General features: G+C 48.9%; 1 protein-coding gene and 1 long non-coding RNA gene across 2 annotated transcripts; one reads left to right on the forward strand and one right to left on the reverse strand.

Annotated features, from left to right (window-relative positions):
• The first annotated feature begins 2439 nt into the window (after positions 1–2439).
• Positions 2440–4356, forward strand: LOC308355983. Its single transcript, XR_013968028.1, has 3 exons — positions 2440–2519; positions 3630–3675; positions 4230–4356. It is a non-coding gene; the product is annotated as an uncharacterized lncRNA (long non-coding RNA).
• Positions 4357–9908: 5552 nt separating this feature from the next.
• Positions 9909–15997, reverse strand: RDH8 (retinol dehydrogenase 8; the record flags this gene model as incomplete). The annotated part of the gene is made up of 6 exons (XM_080826983.1): positions 9909–10124; positions 10231–10414; positions 10746–10839; positions 11966–12145; positions 12797–12958; positions 15895–15997. The coding sequence occupies 6 exons, from the start codon at positions 15995–15997 to the stop codon at positions 9909–9911; spliced, it is 939 nt and encodes a 312-aa protein (XP_080683109.1).
• Between the last annotated feature and the right edge of the window lie 465 nt (positions 15998–16462).

The raw sequence follows: 16462 nt of genomic DNA on the forward strand, positions 1-16462 counted from the left end.
ATGCCCTTTAAAGATGTTGGACCCACTTTGTGGTGTCTGCCTCTTAGAAGCAGACAAGTTTGTCTGGTTCTTTTTTTTTTTTTTTTCCCAGTGAAGCCAACACTGCCAATCTGGACAGTCTTGCTTATTGGAAAGCACCAGATCTCCCCGAAACAATGACAAAATACATGTATTCCACAAAGATTCATTAAGTATGTGCTATGAGCCCAGCCTTCCTAAGCATGCTGGGAACACAGCAGTGTCCACATTAGCCAAAATCCCTGCCCCTGTGGAGTGGACATTTAATGAGGACTTACTAAGGGCTTAAGGTACATTTCTGCCTTAAACCTCATAGCCTCTTGTTAATTAGTTTCAACCTGTGCCTGCTTTCCAGACTCTATCTTTGTAGAGAGCTATAAAACCAGGTGTGGATCTAGTCATTTATTCCTCACTGTGTGCCAGATGCTGTTCTACGTGCTCTGTCTGCGCTGACAGAAGAACCATAAATGCCCCTTTATGCTAAAGTAAGAATTCCCACCTATTGTATAGATAAGGAAACTGAGGCCTGGTGAGCGAAAGCAACTTGCCCTGGGTCGGGCAAGGGAGCCGTGAGGCTCCAGGTGATGCTCTAGAGTCCATGGTCAACAATCCCTTGTGAAGCAAAGAATCGGCAGAATCAAATTAAGACCTGGATCAGGGAAGCAGGGGAGACCTAATTTGGAAGGTTCTAGAACATTGGTGTCCCCGTGTATTGGTGTTTTTCGCTGCTGTTCCGTGCCCCAGGGAATCCCTGCCGGTTCTGTTCAGCCCTCCCTCAGCTGCGTGTGAGCTCTCCCCTTCACATCTTGGTCCCCACGCGAGGTGTCCACATCCCCCCTCTGTCCCAGGGACTCCTAGGTGTCCAGAGCAAGGCGCGGTCCAAAGGTGAGGGATTCTCAGTCCCTCCCACCTTCTGTCCAGTCTGGGCTCCCGCTCACCATGCCAGTGTCTCTGTCTCCCTGGTGAGAAACCTGGTCCGGCAAGCCTATCTGAGGCTTTTGAAACATGCTCCAGCCTGCGGCTTCCTTGAGTTTTGGTTTTTGTCTTGAGGGTGGGCCCAGAAAGGGAAAAACAGAGGAGGTGGGAAATCCTTTGAAAACAAGGTGATACAGCTTTATCATCTGATGAACAAATGCATAGAGGTGGAAATGGGTGAATGAGTGACAGGAGCTCACCTCTCATACCTCTCTCTATCCCCTCCTCCCCTCCCAGCCTCAGGTCCCTTAAATGAAGAAGCAGCATTTGTTCAATAACTAATACACAAAATAAACGGGAGCACCATTTGCATGCCTTGTCCTTGCTGTAGGTGCTGGGAACACAGCAGTGAAGAGGACCGAAACCCCTTCCCCTTAGGGAGCGGGTGCCTACTGTAGCTGCCTTCGCCTGGACGGTCCCCTTTTCAGCCTCTCAGCATTCTCATTAGAATTCCCATTGACCCACTTTGCAGATGGAAAAACCTAACTGTGTCGTTAGGAAACGGAGGCACAGGGAGGTTAAGTGACTTGCCTCAGATCACACGTCAAGTCAAGCGAACCTGTGTTGAGAGGGAGCTCCAGGAGGGTAGGGGGTCGCAGGCCCGCTGTGGGATCCGCCCAGGACCGCTACAGCAAGTTAATGGTCAAGTTCAACCTTTCGCACTGGGCCGCGAGAGGGCGCCAGCGAGCCTCCAGCCAGACTGAGGCGCGCTCGGCCTCCTCCCACAAGAATGCGGGCTGTGGAGGGCGGGGACGTTGGCCGGACGCCCAGAGCAGCTGCTACCGCCGCTCAGATCCCGCCCGCCTTCCCCTCCCTGGGACCCCGGGTTTGCAGGGCGGGAGGGACGGCTTTGCAGGGATGTGCGGCCTCTGTTTTCGCTCCCTCCTTCTCCAGGCTTCCAGCCCAGAGCTTCCCGGGAAAGGCCGGGCAGGATCCAGGAGGCTGGGAGTGATGCCCAGAACAACATGGCAGTGACTGGCTGTCCCTTCTGAAACACCTGAGTTCCGGCGCTTAGTAGGGACTTTCTCCCCAGCAGCCCTTCCATTTTACAGGTGAGGAAACCGAAGCTCAGAAAGGTGACATTTCTTGCTCCGGTAGGAGGTATCAGGAGCCTCTTAGCGTCTTACCCTGCTGGGTCACTTCTGTCTCAGCTCAGGCTCCTCCGGTCATTTCTTGGTCCCTGATCACGCACTTGTTTTCCCCAAGGCTTCAGGAACTGGCCTTGCTTCCTGGTCCCTAAGGGCATCCATCCCATGCCTCCCCTCCTGGTCCAAGGAGGTCTGGCTCGCGGGGAGAATGTTCAGGGGAAGCTTGTCTCTTGCTATGGGAGGAGAGGGAAGGATTCAGCAGTCACGTTCGGGGTTGATTATTGGGTCTGAAAGCGGTGTGATAGGTGCCCCAACAGAACTGACAGCCTGATCAGGGAAAACTGTCCCCAAATAACCCTTCCAGGCTGGAGAGTCCAAGAAGGCATCCTGGAGGAAGCGGTGTTTAGGCTGACACCTGGAAGTCTTAGAAAAGTAGAGGTAATCCGGGGAAGGATTAGGGGAGGGAGACAGCAAGATGGTTTTGCTTTGGGGGAGGGAACAGCCCAGGCAGAGACCTGGAAAGGAGGTGATCTGAGGAATCGTAAGGAAAGGGTCTCGAAATCCCTCTAAGGCCACGGAGAGTCTCATTTGGATGCATTCATTTACCCACTCATTCTTTCCTTTGTCAAATACGCGGATATCTACCTTGTGCCGCATTCTCTTGTAGGTGCTGGGGATGTAGGTGAGCAAAGTCTCCTCTCCATGGAGCTGATGTTCTAGTGAGGGGACACAAGCAAAAAACAAATAACTAACATCTGTCAGGTGATGAGAAATAAAGCAGGTTCAGGGGACGGAGTGACAGGGTACTATCTTGTGGCCTCTCTGAGAAGGTGAACGGAAGGAAGGAGCCATGTGGCTACCTGGGAAAAGGGTTCTAGCCGATGAGGCAGCAAGTACAAAGGCCCTGAAGTAGGGATGTGTATGGAGGGCGCCTGGGTGGCCCAGTCATTAAGTGTCTGCCTTTGGCTCAGGTCATGATCCCAGGATCCTGGGATGGAGCCCCTCGTTGGGCTCCCTGCTCAGTGGGAAGCCTGCTTCTCCCTCTCCCACTCCCCTGCTTATGTTCCCTTCCTTGCTCTCTCTCTCTCTGTCAAATAAATAAATAAATAAAATCTTAAAAAAAAAAAAAAAGGAATGTGCACGGAGTATTTAAGAAATAGTAAGGGGGCGCCTGGGTGGCTCAGTGGGTTAAGCCTCTGCCTTCGGCTCAGGTCATGATCTCAGGGTCCTGGGATCGAGAGCCCCACATCTGACTCTCTGCTCAGCGGGGAGCCTGCTTCCCCCCCATCCCCTGTCTCTCTACCCACTTGTGATCTCTGTCAAATAAATAAATAAAATCTTAAAAAAAATTAAAAAAGAAATAGTAAGGAGGTCAGTGTTCCTAGAACGAAGTCAGTGAAGTGGAAACAGTGGGAGATAATTTGAGATTAATATTCAAGGATCAGATCATGTAGGAGGCCTCATAGTTATGGATTTGAATCTAACTAAGAGGGGGAACCACTGGAGAATTTTGAAAAGAAGAGTGACATTATTTTTCTGTTTTAACAGAATCGGTGTGGGTCGGTCCTTTGTTACTCTGACTTGAAATCCAAAGGTAACAACAATAAGAAGGACAAATAATTCCATGACATGAAAATAAGGCCAAATGCACCACAGAAAAGTTAAAAATTAGGGGGAAAGTGCACTTCATATTACAGTCTCCCTAATCTCCATAATATGTAAAGAGTTTCTAGGAATTAATAATAAAAATATGAACAATCCAACAGAAAAACTTGAGCAAAATGTGCAGTCACAATGTTCACAAAAAATGAAATACAAAAGGTTCTTTGTCATGTGAAAAGATAGTCAACCTCACTCATAATAAGAGAAATCCAAGTTTAAATAAGAGAAATAGGAGATAGTAATTTTTACCCATTAGAATGGCCAAAATGTAGGAGACTAATCATGTGCAGTGTGGTGAAGCTCTGGGGAAGTGACCGTGCTAACATACAGACATCAGGCCTTCCCAATAGAGTTGAATTTGATAATGTTCTTAAAAATGACGAATGCATCGTTCTTTGGCCAAGTAATCCCATGACAGAAACACTTGCACATGTGTGAAATGATATATGCACACAAGGTTATTCATTGCAGCCGTTTATACAATAGGAAAAGATTGGAGAGAGCCCAAAGATTCATCAGTACAGGACCGGTTCCATAAATCATTGTCCACGTACACAACGGGATATATCGCAGCTGTGCAAAAGAATGAGGACGTCTGCTTGGGCTGATATGGGAACACTTCTAAGACATATTATTCAAGGAAAGAACTAAAGTTCGCATTTAGGTGTATAGTATGCTGATTTCTGTGAAAAGTTAAATAAATATATATATATATGTTTATACACATGTATAGGTAACTATATATTCTGTTTTTCCATTAGAGTACTCCGTATTTGTTTTTTAAATTGTGGTAAAATCTGAACACCACGGAACTTACCATTTTCATCATTTTCAAGTGTGCAGAGAATGTTGTCAAACACATTCACATCACTGTGCAACCGTCCGCACCATCCATCTCTAGAATGTTCCATTTCCCCAGACTGAAACTCTGTCCCCATAAAACACTTACTTCCCACTTCCAACCCCCGCCAAGCCTCTGTTAACCATTGTTTTACTTTTTGTCTACAAATTTGCATATTCTATGTACCTTACATAAACGGAATCCTGTAATGTATTTGTCCTTTCGTGTCTGGCTTATATCACTGGGCATAATGCCTTCAAGTTTCATTCCTGTTGTAACACGTGCCAGAATTTTCTTCCTTTTTAAGGCCGAATAACATTCCTTTGTATGTGTCTGCTGCGGTTTGCTTATCCATTTATCAGGTTTTTTTCCCCTGGTATAATCAGAAGGAAAATCTGGATAGATAACTTGAGGTGTGTGTGTGTTGGGGGGGGGGGATCGGGAATTAGGCAGTTGAGAGAAAGAGGAGGCTGGCAGAATTGCTTTTATTTTATTTTTATTTTTATTTTTTTAAAGATTTTATTTATTTATTTGACAGAGAGAGACACAGCGAGAGAGGGAACACAAGCAGGGGGAGTGAGAAAGAGAGAAGCAGGCTTCCTGTCAAGCAGGGAACCCGATGTGGGGCTCGACCCCAGGACCCTGGGATCATGACCTGAGCCATAAGCAGACGCTTAACGACTGAGCCACCCAGGTTCTGAACTTATAAAATATTGCTTTTAAAAATTTAAAATATTCTTTTATATGTACATAGACACATATGTATTGGTTTTTAAAAACACTGAGAGTTTCTCAATTCAGAAGGTGTTTTTAAAGGGTCTTCTGGGCTGTGGTGTGGGGAACGGATTGTAGGGGGCAGCAAGAGTAGGAGGTGGGAGTGGGGAGGGGACTGGTGCAATTCTCCAGCTGAAAAATGATGGTGGTTGGAGCACCTGAGTGGCTCAGATGGTTAGGCATCTGCCTTCAGCTCAGGTCATGATCCCAGGGTCCTGGGATCGAGCCCCCCATTAGACTCCCTGCTCGGCGGGGAGTCTGCTTCTACCTCTCTTTCTCCCCACTGTTCCCTCCTGCTTGTGTTCTCTCACTCTTTCTGTCAAATAAGTAAATAATTCTTAAAAAAAAAAAATGATGGTGGTTGGATTAGGGTGGGGACCCAGAAGGTGTTGCGAAATGGTCGGTTCTGAATGTATTTTGCAGGTCCAGTGAACAAGATCGGATTAGCTGTGAGGTATGAGAGAGAGGAAGCAGAGATGACTCCAGGATTTTTGGCATGAGCAACTAAAACAGACTTCTCTTTGCTAAGACGGGGAGGACCAACAGGCAGGTGGGAGTGTAGAAATCAAGAACAAGGGTTTGTGCGTCTTCAGCACCTTCTGAACGTTGGCCAATTTCTGCTGGTCGGCAGTGGCATCCTGCTAGACCATAATAACATTTCTTCCTCCTCCGCTGAATTTGCTTTTATGTTGCCATCTGGATTGGTGATGATTCTTCCTTAGATGCCACAGAAGCTGACTCAGGGTGATTTAAGCTGCAGACGAATTTATTGGGTGGGTATCGGTGGCTAATGAAATCACCAGCCCTCGAAGATGGAAGGGGCAAAGGAAGGGTGCAGGCCGGCAGGCAGCTGAGACCAGCCGGCAGCTCTGGCTTTCGCTGACGACCCTGGACATTCGCAATGCCCCTGTCCCTTCCGCTACCTCCCTTTCCTGATCTCTCCTCCTTTGGGTGGTGGGTTCTCCAATCTAATTCTGTACCTGAGTGGAATCGGGGTGACAGGCTTACTCCCTAGTTGCAAGACCATCTGGGAGAGAAGGCCAATCTGAGAAAAAGGTATTTTCTCGCACCAAGAGCCTATGAGTATAGGGTTTGGAATTTTGTATGCCCCACCTGTAAATATGGAATTTGGCCTCACTTATGGTGACTATGATGGCTTTTCCTTCTTGGGAAGAAGATAATTTGTCTTTTTTTTTTTTTTAAGATTTTATTTACTTATGTAGGGATGCCTGGGTGGCTCAGGTGGTTAAGCATCTGCCTTCGGCTCAGGTTGTGTTCCCAGGGTCCCGGGATCGAGTCCCACATTGGGCTCCTTGCTCAGCGGGGAGTCCGCTTCTCCCTCTGCCTGCTGCTTCTCCTGCTTGTTCTCTCTTTCACTCACTCTCATTCTCTGACAAATAAATAAAACACAAAAAAAAACTTTAAAAAGTATTTTATTTATTTATTTGAGAGAGAGAAAGAGAGAGAGAGAGAGAGAGCATGAGTTGGGGGGAGGGACAGAGGGAGAAGCAGACTCCTCGCTGAACAGGGAGGGAGCCCCATGATGATGCCCCAAGGGGCTCAATCCCAGAACCCTGGGAACATGACCTGAGCAGAAGTCAGCCGCTTAACCGACTGAGCCATCCAGGCATCCCAAATTAGTCTTTTGAAATAATTTATTTAAGGGAGTTTCTTGGAAAACAAGGTAATGTTGGACTTAGAAATCAGGATGGTGGAGACCTTTGGGGTAAGGCGGGCAGCAAATATCAGTACCGTTCTAATGGTGGAGCCTGACAGTGGGTTAGTCTGCATGCGTTTTGCTCCCCGGCTCTTTCACACACATACACTGGGTCCGTCAGAGTCCCGGATGGAAAAAGATAATACTTTCAAAGTGGATAATTTGGAGATCAATGAAGACAGGGTCAATCATAAAGGTGAAGACAGAAGGTGTGTATCCCTAGGGAAGATAGTGCAGTGTCATCCTGATGGCAATTGTGGGGGTCCCAACACCGTCATTGGCTGAAGGGGGCAAAGGGACAGAGTGGTTTTCAGAAGCTGGAGCTGGGGGCTTGGATGGATGGAGAGATGCTGCTAATACACAGAGACCCCCATGGAGGGAGCCTGGGGGAGAAATACTCTGGTCTTTCTTCTCCCTGCCTCTCGGCTCCTGCTGAGGCCTCCTATTGGCAATCCGAAGACCTCTCGCACATGTGTGCTTCATATATTCCTTCAAAAAAAAAACGTATTTAATTTTTAAATTGAGGTATAATTCATACACCATAAAATTTGCCATTTTAAAGTGCACGATTCAGTGGTTCTGGTATAGTCACAAGGCTGGGCAACCATCGTCATGATCTATTTTCATATATTCTTTTTAACATTTTTTTTTAAAGATTTTATTTGTCAGAGAGAGAGAGAGCGAGAGAGCGAGAGAGCGAGCATAAGCAGGGGGAGCAGCAGGCGGAGGGAGAAGCAGGCTCCCTGCTGAGCAAGGAGCCGGGGCTCCATCCCAGGACCCTGGGATCATGACCTGAGCGGAAGGCAGATGCTCAACCGACTGAGCCCCCCAGGCGCCCCATTTTCATGTACTCTTTTCCGTATTCCAACACAGCTTCAAAAATCCAGTGTCGGGGAGGAGAACGGAGGGGTTCATTTGACCAAAAATATTAAGTGGCCCCAGTATATGTGCACTGACTCAAAGAGACCTCTTTCACGGGCCCTGGACTCAGTTTCTCTCGTCCTAGAAGAGGTTACTAGAGACCCCTAAGGCCCAGCATATACTGAGCTGGACAGACCTAGGCTTGAGTCCTGCCCTCCCCTCTGCTCTGGACAAACTCAGTTTCCTCGTTTATGGACCGGGCAGGTTCCGAGTGCCTCTATCTAACAAGGCTTCAAGAGCAGACATTAATTAAAGCACCTTCGCCTTGAGCCTGGCATTCCAAGGAGACAGCTAAACAGGAGCCACACCGAAAGCTCCAAGCGAAATGGAACAACAGTGCAGGGTGCTTCTCCTGCCGTTTCACTGCCATTATTGTTAGCTCCCCTTTCCAGAAGATGACACCAGGAAGTCACCTGCCCAGGGTCACCCGGTGAACAAGAGGCAAGGTCAACATTTACACCCAGAGTCCATTTGCTTCCAAACTCTCCACACGAGGGCCAAGAAACTTGGACCCCGGTTGCTTTTTAAAAACTTTTGTGATAAAATGTACAAAACACACAATTTACCATCTTGACCATTTCTGAGTATACACGTCATTAGTACTGAGGCCACTGGCATGGCTGTGCAGCCACGACCACCATCCAACCACAGAACTCTTTGTCTTGCAAAATTGCAACTCTCTCCCCAACTCAACATTGACTCCATGCCCCACCCTGCCTGGCTCCCCCCATCTCTACCTTCTGTCTCTGTGGATTTGACTCCTCTAGGGACTACATCTAAGTGGGATCAGACAGTATCTGTCCTTTTTCTGTCTGGCTTAGTTCACTGAGCATAAGGTCCTCAAGGTTTACTCATGTTGCAGTAGGTGTTGGAATTTACCTCCTTTTTAAGGCTGGATAATATTCCATCTTATGGATATACTTCATTGAGTTTATCCAGTCTTCTGTTGATGGACCCATGGATGGAATTGCTTCCACCTTTTGGCCATTGTGAATAATGCTGCTATGAACACGGGTGTGCCAATATGGGCTTTGAGACCCTGCTTTCAATTCATTTGGTTAATACCCAGATAATGGGATTGCTGGGCCACATGATGATTCTGTTTCGTTTCTTTCCTTTTCTTTCTTTCTTTCTTTCATCTTTTTTTGAGAAACTTCTATACTATTTTCCACAGTGACTACACCATTTTACATTCTCAGCAGCAGTGCCTAAGGGCTCCAATTTCTCCACATCCTCACCAACACTGGTTACTTTGCTTGCTTTACTTTTAGTAGCCGTTCTAATGTGTGTGATGTGAACCTTATTTTTTTAAAATTTTTTATTGAGACACAAGAAATTGAGCTTTATTAAATATTTAATATAGTGATTACTCATGGATACAAATACGTATTTTATGAAAAAAATATACATGCACTACCGGTGAGTGCACAAACATTTTGCTGATAGAGTGTGTGACCAGAAAAGTCTGAAGACCCGTTTAGTCAACTCAGTTCTATGTGGAAGGGGTTTTAGATCACCCTTATATTCCCAGGCTCAAGATAATAAAGTCCAGAGGTTGAATGAGGCAGTCTATCTCATCTTTCAAGGTCCAGCAACAATGTTGCCTCCTCCAGGAAGCCTCCCTTGCTTTGCCAGACATAGCTCCAGCTCCTTACTCTGGGCTCCTTAGCCCAGAGTCCAAGCGTCCCTCTTTCTGCCCCAGCCCTGACCATGGAGGGGTGTGTAGATGGATGCTGAGGAATTTCTGGGGTCCAGCAATGCCCAGGCACAGAGCGATGCCCAGGAAAGAAGGAAGGAAGGAAGGAAGGAAGGAAGGAAGGAAGGGGAGAAGGGTCTGTACTGGCCTCTGAGATGGGTGGAAACTGAAGAGGCCTGGCTGTTCAGAGGTGGGGAGGGTTGGGTGAGGCTCTGCTCACCGGGGCCATATTCGGAAGCGGAGGCAGCCACAGGCCAGACATCGAAGGCCAAGGTTGAGAAGGCGTGTCCAGCGGAAGAGCAGGCAGTGGGTGGTGCGTACATACAGGCTGCCTGAGGGGTCCACAGTCTTGAGCGCAATCAGTGGGGTGTAGCGGGCGTTGGTCTGTCGGCGCAGGGGTGGTCTGGTGGAGCTGATGACCTTGACAATGACCTATGGGGTGGAGCCCTGAGCTCTTGGATTCAGGGAGGGGGGTTTGCAGGGTGGGGCACCCTCACACATCTGAGCCATGTCTTGGGACTCTGGGTTCCCCACTCACCTGGGCCACATCCTGTGGGTTCTGTCCTACAGAGTGAAAGAGCTCCCTGGAGGCAGGGAGGTAGAAATCCCGGAAGTAGTGCAAGGTGTCGGGGTCAGTGTCTGGGAACTCGGCTGTGGAAACCTGCTCCAGGAGCTTCCCCTCAAAGTTAGTGACCACTGGGCCAGGTTCCACCAGGGTGATGCTGGGGACATCAGTAGGGGTAGGGGGTCTGGTACCCCAACCCACTCTCGGCCTCGTTACGGTCCCTCTTCTCCTCTCTCCCCCCATTTCTCTCATCATTACTTCATCCTTCCTGGTTCCCCCAGCTTCTCCACTGCCCATCTCCCGTGCCCCTCCACTGTCGTCCTGTGACTCCCTTTCCCCCATTCCGGACCCCACGTTCTCACTGCTGCCTTGTTTTCCCACCATCGCGGCCTTCCCAGCCCATGTCCTCTCACCACCTCCCCTTCCCTCATCCTTCTCCACCCCTGTCTCCCATTCCTCCCCCTTTACTACCCAAACGCCCGCCTCACAAGATGTTGAACTGCAGCAGCTGGACAGCCAGACTTTCGAAGAATCCCTCCAGGGCAAACTTGGAGGCTGCATAGGCTTCATTGAACACCACACCTGAGAGGATTGGAGGAGGTTGGGCCCTTTGGGGTCTGGGCAATAGGCTTGTGGGTCCAGAGGGATATGGGGTTTTCAGGAGACTGAGCAAAGAGGGTTTAAAGATCAGAATGGGGGGGATATCTCAGGCCAACAGGATGAGTGTACGTGTGTATGATGGGAGCATATATGGAAGGATGAGCCCATATGCTTAGGATGAGATTGCCTTGGGGTGCCGTGTGCTGCCTCTTCCCAGCGCTCCATTTGCCTTTGGCCCTGGAAAACCCTCCTTGCCTCCATCCTCTAAACCTCTGGGTCACTTGAGCATAGAATTGCCAGGGTCCCTGAGGGCAAGCACTATTCAGCAGCCTTCTTATCTGTCCTTATTGAGAGTGAATGTGGCTCCTGAGGTCAGGAGGTGCATCTGGAAGAGGGGCCAAAGGGATGGGACTGAGTAGTAGTTACGGATTCCCCACGGTGGGGTAACAAATCAGATGAATTCTTAAAACCAACCAACCAACCAACAAAAAACCCAAATACTGTGGTTTCTTCAGGAGGCTGCTGAGGAGGTCAGGGCAGATCCCGGGGAATTTCCTGGGGGAGGAAGGGCGTCTAGAGGGGTTCAAGGAGGAAAGACCCAGGAGCATGGATGGCAAATAAGTGGCCTCCATAGTAGGCTCATAGCAGATATCGCTGAACAATCACTGCTCTCTTTTTCTGCAGAACCTCAAAGCTCCAAAGCTAGACATCTCTGGGGCTTGGGTAGAGGTATTTGCCAAGAAAATGTCACAGGAAAGGAGTTCTGGGGCACCCGGGTGGCTCAGTTGCTTAATCGTCTTAACTCTTGATCTCAGCTCAAGTCTTGATCTCAGGATTGTGAGTTCGAGCCCTGCCTTGGGCTTAGAGGTGTCCAGAAGTAGCACTGATTCTGGATGGGCATGGCCGTTGCAGCATTTACAACACTACCGCTTAGCTCTTGCAGCATGGCCGACATAATCTAATCCACAAATGTTTCCTATAGAGTTTCAGAATCCTTCTCAACACAGGCTCATTTGGAATATGAGCTAAAACCTATTTGCCATTCTTCTAGCCTGGGGAGGGTCAGACGCTAGGAGGATTCCCGGAGGGGGGGGTTCCCAGGGCTTACCCTGCAGCCCCATGACACTGCTGACCACCACAATGTGGCCCTTTCGCCGTCTCTTCATGCCAGGAAGGACAGCTCTGACCAGACGGACAGCCCCGAAAAAGTTGGTATCAAAGACGTTCTGCATGGCAGCCAGGCTGAGCCCCTCCAGGGGCCCCACCAGGCCCACTCCAGCATTATTCACTAAGGAGGGGACCGGAGGTTACTTTGAGGTCCCCCCAACCCTTCTAGTGTCACTCCTCTAGGGACACTCCCTGAATTACCCCACCCCCTACTCCAAATCCAGGGCCAGTCCAGAGTATCCTGAGTGGACAATTGTGGAACCCTGATGATCTTTACATATAGTTTAACATTTGTTATGAGGACCCTGAACTCCAGGTTGGGGGAAGGGTTGCTGGGAGCAGCTTCCCCTTAACGCAAGAGCAATTCAGCTCTGACCCCAATTTGCATCAAAACAGCCACACCCACCCTTCTTAGAAGGTCTTTGAGAGATCATGTGTTGCTTCTACATCATGCTCCGTTCCCCAAATGACTCATCAAAGTAACTTTTCCAACTACATATGGTTTTCTTCAAAACCATATGTAACAGAACGCCATATGGTGTTCTATTCAGTAAAATCCACCCTACCCCCGGGACTCAGTTTATTTCTTGTAACCCTAATAAACTGGTACCCTAGGCTTTTAGCCAGCTTGCCTACCCCTTCTGTCCAGGGCTAGAGGTTGCTGGTGAAGCCAGAAGGCTGGTGCTCAGACACTGGAGAGGATTCACTATAATGAGGACCTGTGCTTAGATCAGGGAAGGAGGGGGTGACCCCAGAGGCTGTTCAGTCTCACCCAGCACATCCACTTCCCCTCCTTGGATGCCGCTGAGACACTGGGCCACTGACTCGTCACTGCACACGTCCAGCTGGGCCACGGTGAGGGTCTGCCCCAGAGCTTCCCCGGCAGCTGCCTCCAGTGTCCCCTTCTTTCCCAGGTCCCTCATGGTGGCCACCACTGGGGACAGAAAGCAGAGTTGGGGCAAGCACTGGGTTCCTTTCCCCTGTGCATTCACTTACATATCTCCATGCTATTGCATGAGCCGTCACAGAGGGGTGGAGACCCACAGGTTTACACACCTATTTTACTATACAACCACAAATGCATATAGTGTAAATACATTTACACGTACTTTCATCGATCCTTTCCTCACTCCAGCCCTCCATCCCTCCATCCAACATTTACTGAGCATGTACTTAGTACACATTATGCTCTATTCTTGGTGCTGCGACGACTGCATGAAATAAGATAGACAAAGTCCGTGCCTTCACGTAATTTATAGTCCAGTGAGGAAGGCAATAAAGTAAATAGAGAACACATTGCCTTGAGAAAAGAAATGCATACACATTTAGGGTCAATATATGTGCGTTGTGTGTGCATGGAAATACAAATAGCCACATCTACATCAGCCACAGAACTGGCGATTTATTGATTATCTACAATGTGCCAAACACTGTGCTACACACTTTTATAAGCATTGTCTCTAATCCTCACGAGAACCCTATGAGTAGGCAACGGGCTTATTTTCCAAAGATGGCCACAGCATCTTTCACTGCATGTGCTCTTTGAGAACTTTGCTGTTTCCCCTCAAGACATGAAATCTCATTTCCCTCTCCTTGAATCTGGTGACTAGCTGGGCACTAACAGAACACGGTGAAAGTGACATTGTGTGGCTTCTGGGATTAGGTCAGAAAAGGTATTGCAGTTTCTGCTTTGTTTGCTTTAATGTTCCTTCTTTTTCTTTCTTTTTTTTTTCCAAGATTTTATTTTTTTATTCACGAGAGACACAGAGAGGGAGAAAGAGAGAGAGGCAGAGGAAGAAGCAGGCTCCCCACTGAGCAGGGACCCCCGATGTGGGACTTGATCCCAGGACCCCAGGATCATGACCTGAGCCGAAGGCAGATGCTTAACCATCTGAGCCACCCAGGCGCCCTATTCTTTTTCTTTTTAAAAAAGATTTTATTTATTTATTTATTTGAGAGCGACTGAGAGAGCAGGAGTAGGGGGAGGGGCAGAGGGAGAGGGAGAGGGAATCCCAAGCTGACTCCACTCTCAGTATGGAGCCCGATGCAGGGTTTGAGCTTATGACACTGAGACCATGACGTGAGCTGAAATCAGGAAGCAGATGTTCAACTGACTAAGCCACCCAGGCAGCCCTATAATGTTCACTCTTAAAATTCTCAGCCACCTTGTAGCAGCCCAGCTATCCTGAGGCCACCATGCTGGGAGGAAGCCCCAAGCTAGCCAGATAGAGGGACCACATGGAGAAGACCTGACATTATTAGAAGGAGGAGAGATGCCTGCCCAGGCCTGTGACTAGTCCCCACTGTTTCAGTTGTAGCCTTTGACCCTGAGCAAGACTCACCTAGCTGCCCCCTTCCAAATTTATGGCTTTTGTAAACGAAAAACCATGGTTTTACAAAACCATGAGTTTTGTAAACTATGACTTTTGTAAACCGTGACTACCATTGTTCTATTACACCAGAAATTTTGGAATGATTTGTTCTTTAGCAATAGTAGCCAGGATAAGTAGGTAAAGTTACTGTCCCTATCACAGAGATCAGCACACTGAGGCTAAGCAAAATGAAGTTCCTTGCCTGTCCCACCACTAGTAAGTGTTAGAACTGGGATTTGAACCTCGGTTTGTTGGAGTGCTGAGATCAGACCCCTATATACATGTTTGTATCTTTCATGCATGTACCCACGATCATGCATGCACAGTACCGGGGGCCGTGTTCATATAGTCTGTGGGCCTGTGTGACTCACGGGTGTCGCACAGATGAATGGGAGCACATGCATCTCCATACAGTGACAATTGTGGTCCCGGGGTGTGGGTTGCCTGGGCTCAAATCCAGGCTCTGCCACTTTCCAGTGGGGCGACTTTGGGCAAGAATCCTTGGCACTCTGTGTCCCAGTTTCCTCATTTCTAAGGTGGGGCTAATGTTAGTGGCCACCTCATAGGGGTGATAGGGGAATTAAATGACTTGCTAGATGCACGACACTTAGATCAGAACCTGGCACATTGTAAGCACTCCATAAACATCCTTCAGTTTTATACATTCATCTGCCTGTCCACAGGGACACACACAGCACAGCTACTTCCCTGCGCACTGGCACTCGGTCCGTCCCATCCAAGGCTGTGTGTGTCTCTAAGACAGAGGGCAGAGGGCTGGGAGAAGCTGCTCTGCCAACTGGGGCAGTGCCCTTGCCCCCTGCATCCTCCTTGTACGTAGCAGCCTTTTGCCCACTTCAGCAGCAGCCTGCTCTGGGTCAGAGGTTCCCATGGGTGGAGGAAATTTACTCCAGAGTTGCAGGAGGCTAAGTCTCCAGATTTAGAGGCCCCCTTTAAGCCCCCAAGGTCAGGGTCACTTAAGAGGCTTATCTTGGAGCAGTAATCTGGGGAGGGGTGGGGGAGGGGAGTCCTAGAGAATGCCCAAGAGGAACCTTAGGGAAGCCCTCCCCACCAGCCCTTTAAAAAAATCACCTACCCTCTCCTACTCCCCCCCTACCATACACCACCCTTACTTTGCTTCTTAGCACTTATGAGCATTAGACATATTATACAATTTTTAAAAAATCTGTTTATTGTCTGTCCTCGCTCCTCTGCCTCCCTACATCACTGCTGAGGACAGAGATTTTTGTCTGTTTTGTTCACAGCTGTGTTTCCAGCACCTAGAACAGTGCCTGGCACCCAGTAGGTGCACAAGAAATATTTGTTGGATGAGGGGATAATTCATGAGCAGAGGTGGGAAGGGGGCCTCCATGTGTCCTCGGTCCTCCTCAAGCCCACACATACAGCTGACGGGATGGGCTAGTGGAAATCGTGCCAGGAGGGCTGAAGGTCCTCAGAATGCCCACCCCTGCCCCTCCCAGCCCCACCCTGGGCCTCTAACCTTGGTAGCGGTGCCTGTGGTCATGAGCCAGCTGCACTGCGAGCTCCAGGCCAATTCCCGAGGAGCAGCCTGAGATCAGTACAGTCCGGGGTGCGTCGGCCATGTTGATCCCTCCCGGGATGGGTGACCTCTGCTGGCCAGCACCTGACTCCTGCCACCCGTCCTAGCCTCATCCCCCCTACTTCCTAGACACCCTCCCATCTTTCCCCTGCCAGGTGAAGGGGCCCCAGAAGACACCAATCCTGAACTGACCCTGGGCAGGCAGCTGGGGGTGGGGGAAATCTTTTAACCTCAAAATAGCCTCTTTCTTTTATCTTTAAAAAAAATCTCTTCTCACTGCTACACTCACAACTAGGGTCTTTTTATTATGACTGTAAATCATTCAGGGGTGGGGGAATTAGCAGGGGCATTCTCTTCCTGTCGCTTCTGGGCAGAGAATCTCTGATGGGAGGGAGAGAGTGAGAGAAAGTGGCAGAGAGTGTGGTCCCAGAAGGCTCCTTTCAAAGAGGAGAATGGGTGTAGATATGTCAGATGATGGGGGTAGACTAGGAAGAACTTCCCAGCAAGG

The sequence above is a fragment of the Martes martes genome, assembly GCF_963455335.1.
Source record: "Martes martes genome assembly, chromosome: 1".
NCBI classification, from domain to species: domain Eukaryota; kingdom Metazoa; phylum Chordata; class Mammalia; order Carnivora; family Mustelidae; genus Martes; species Martes martes.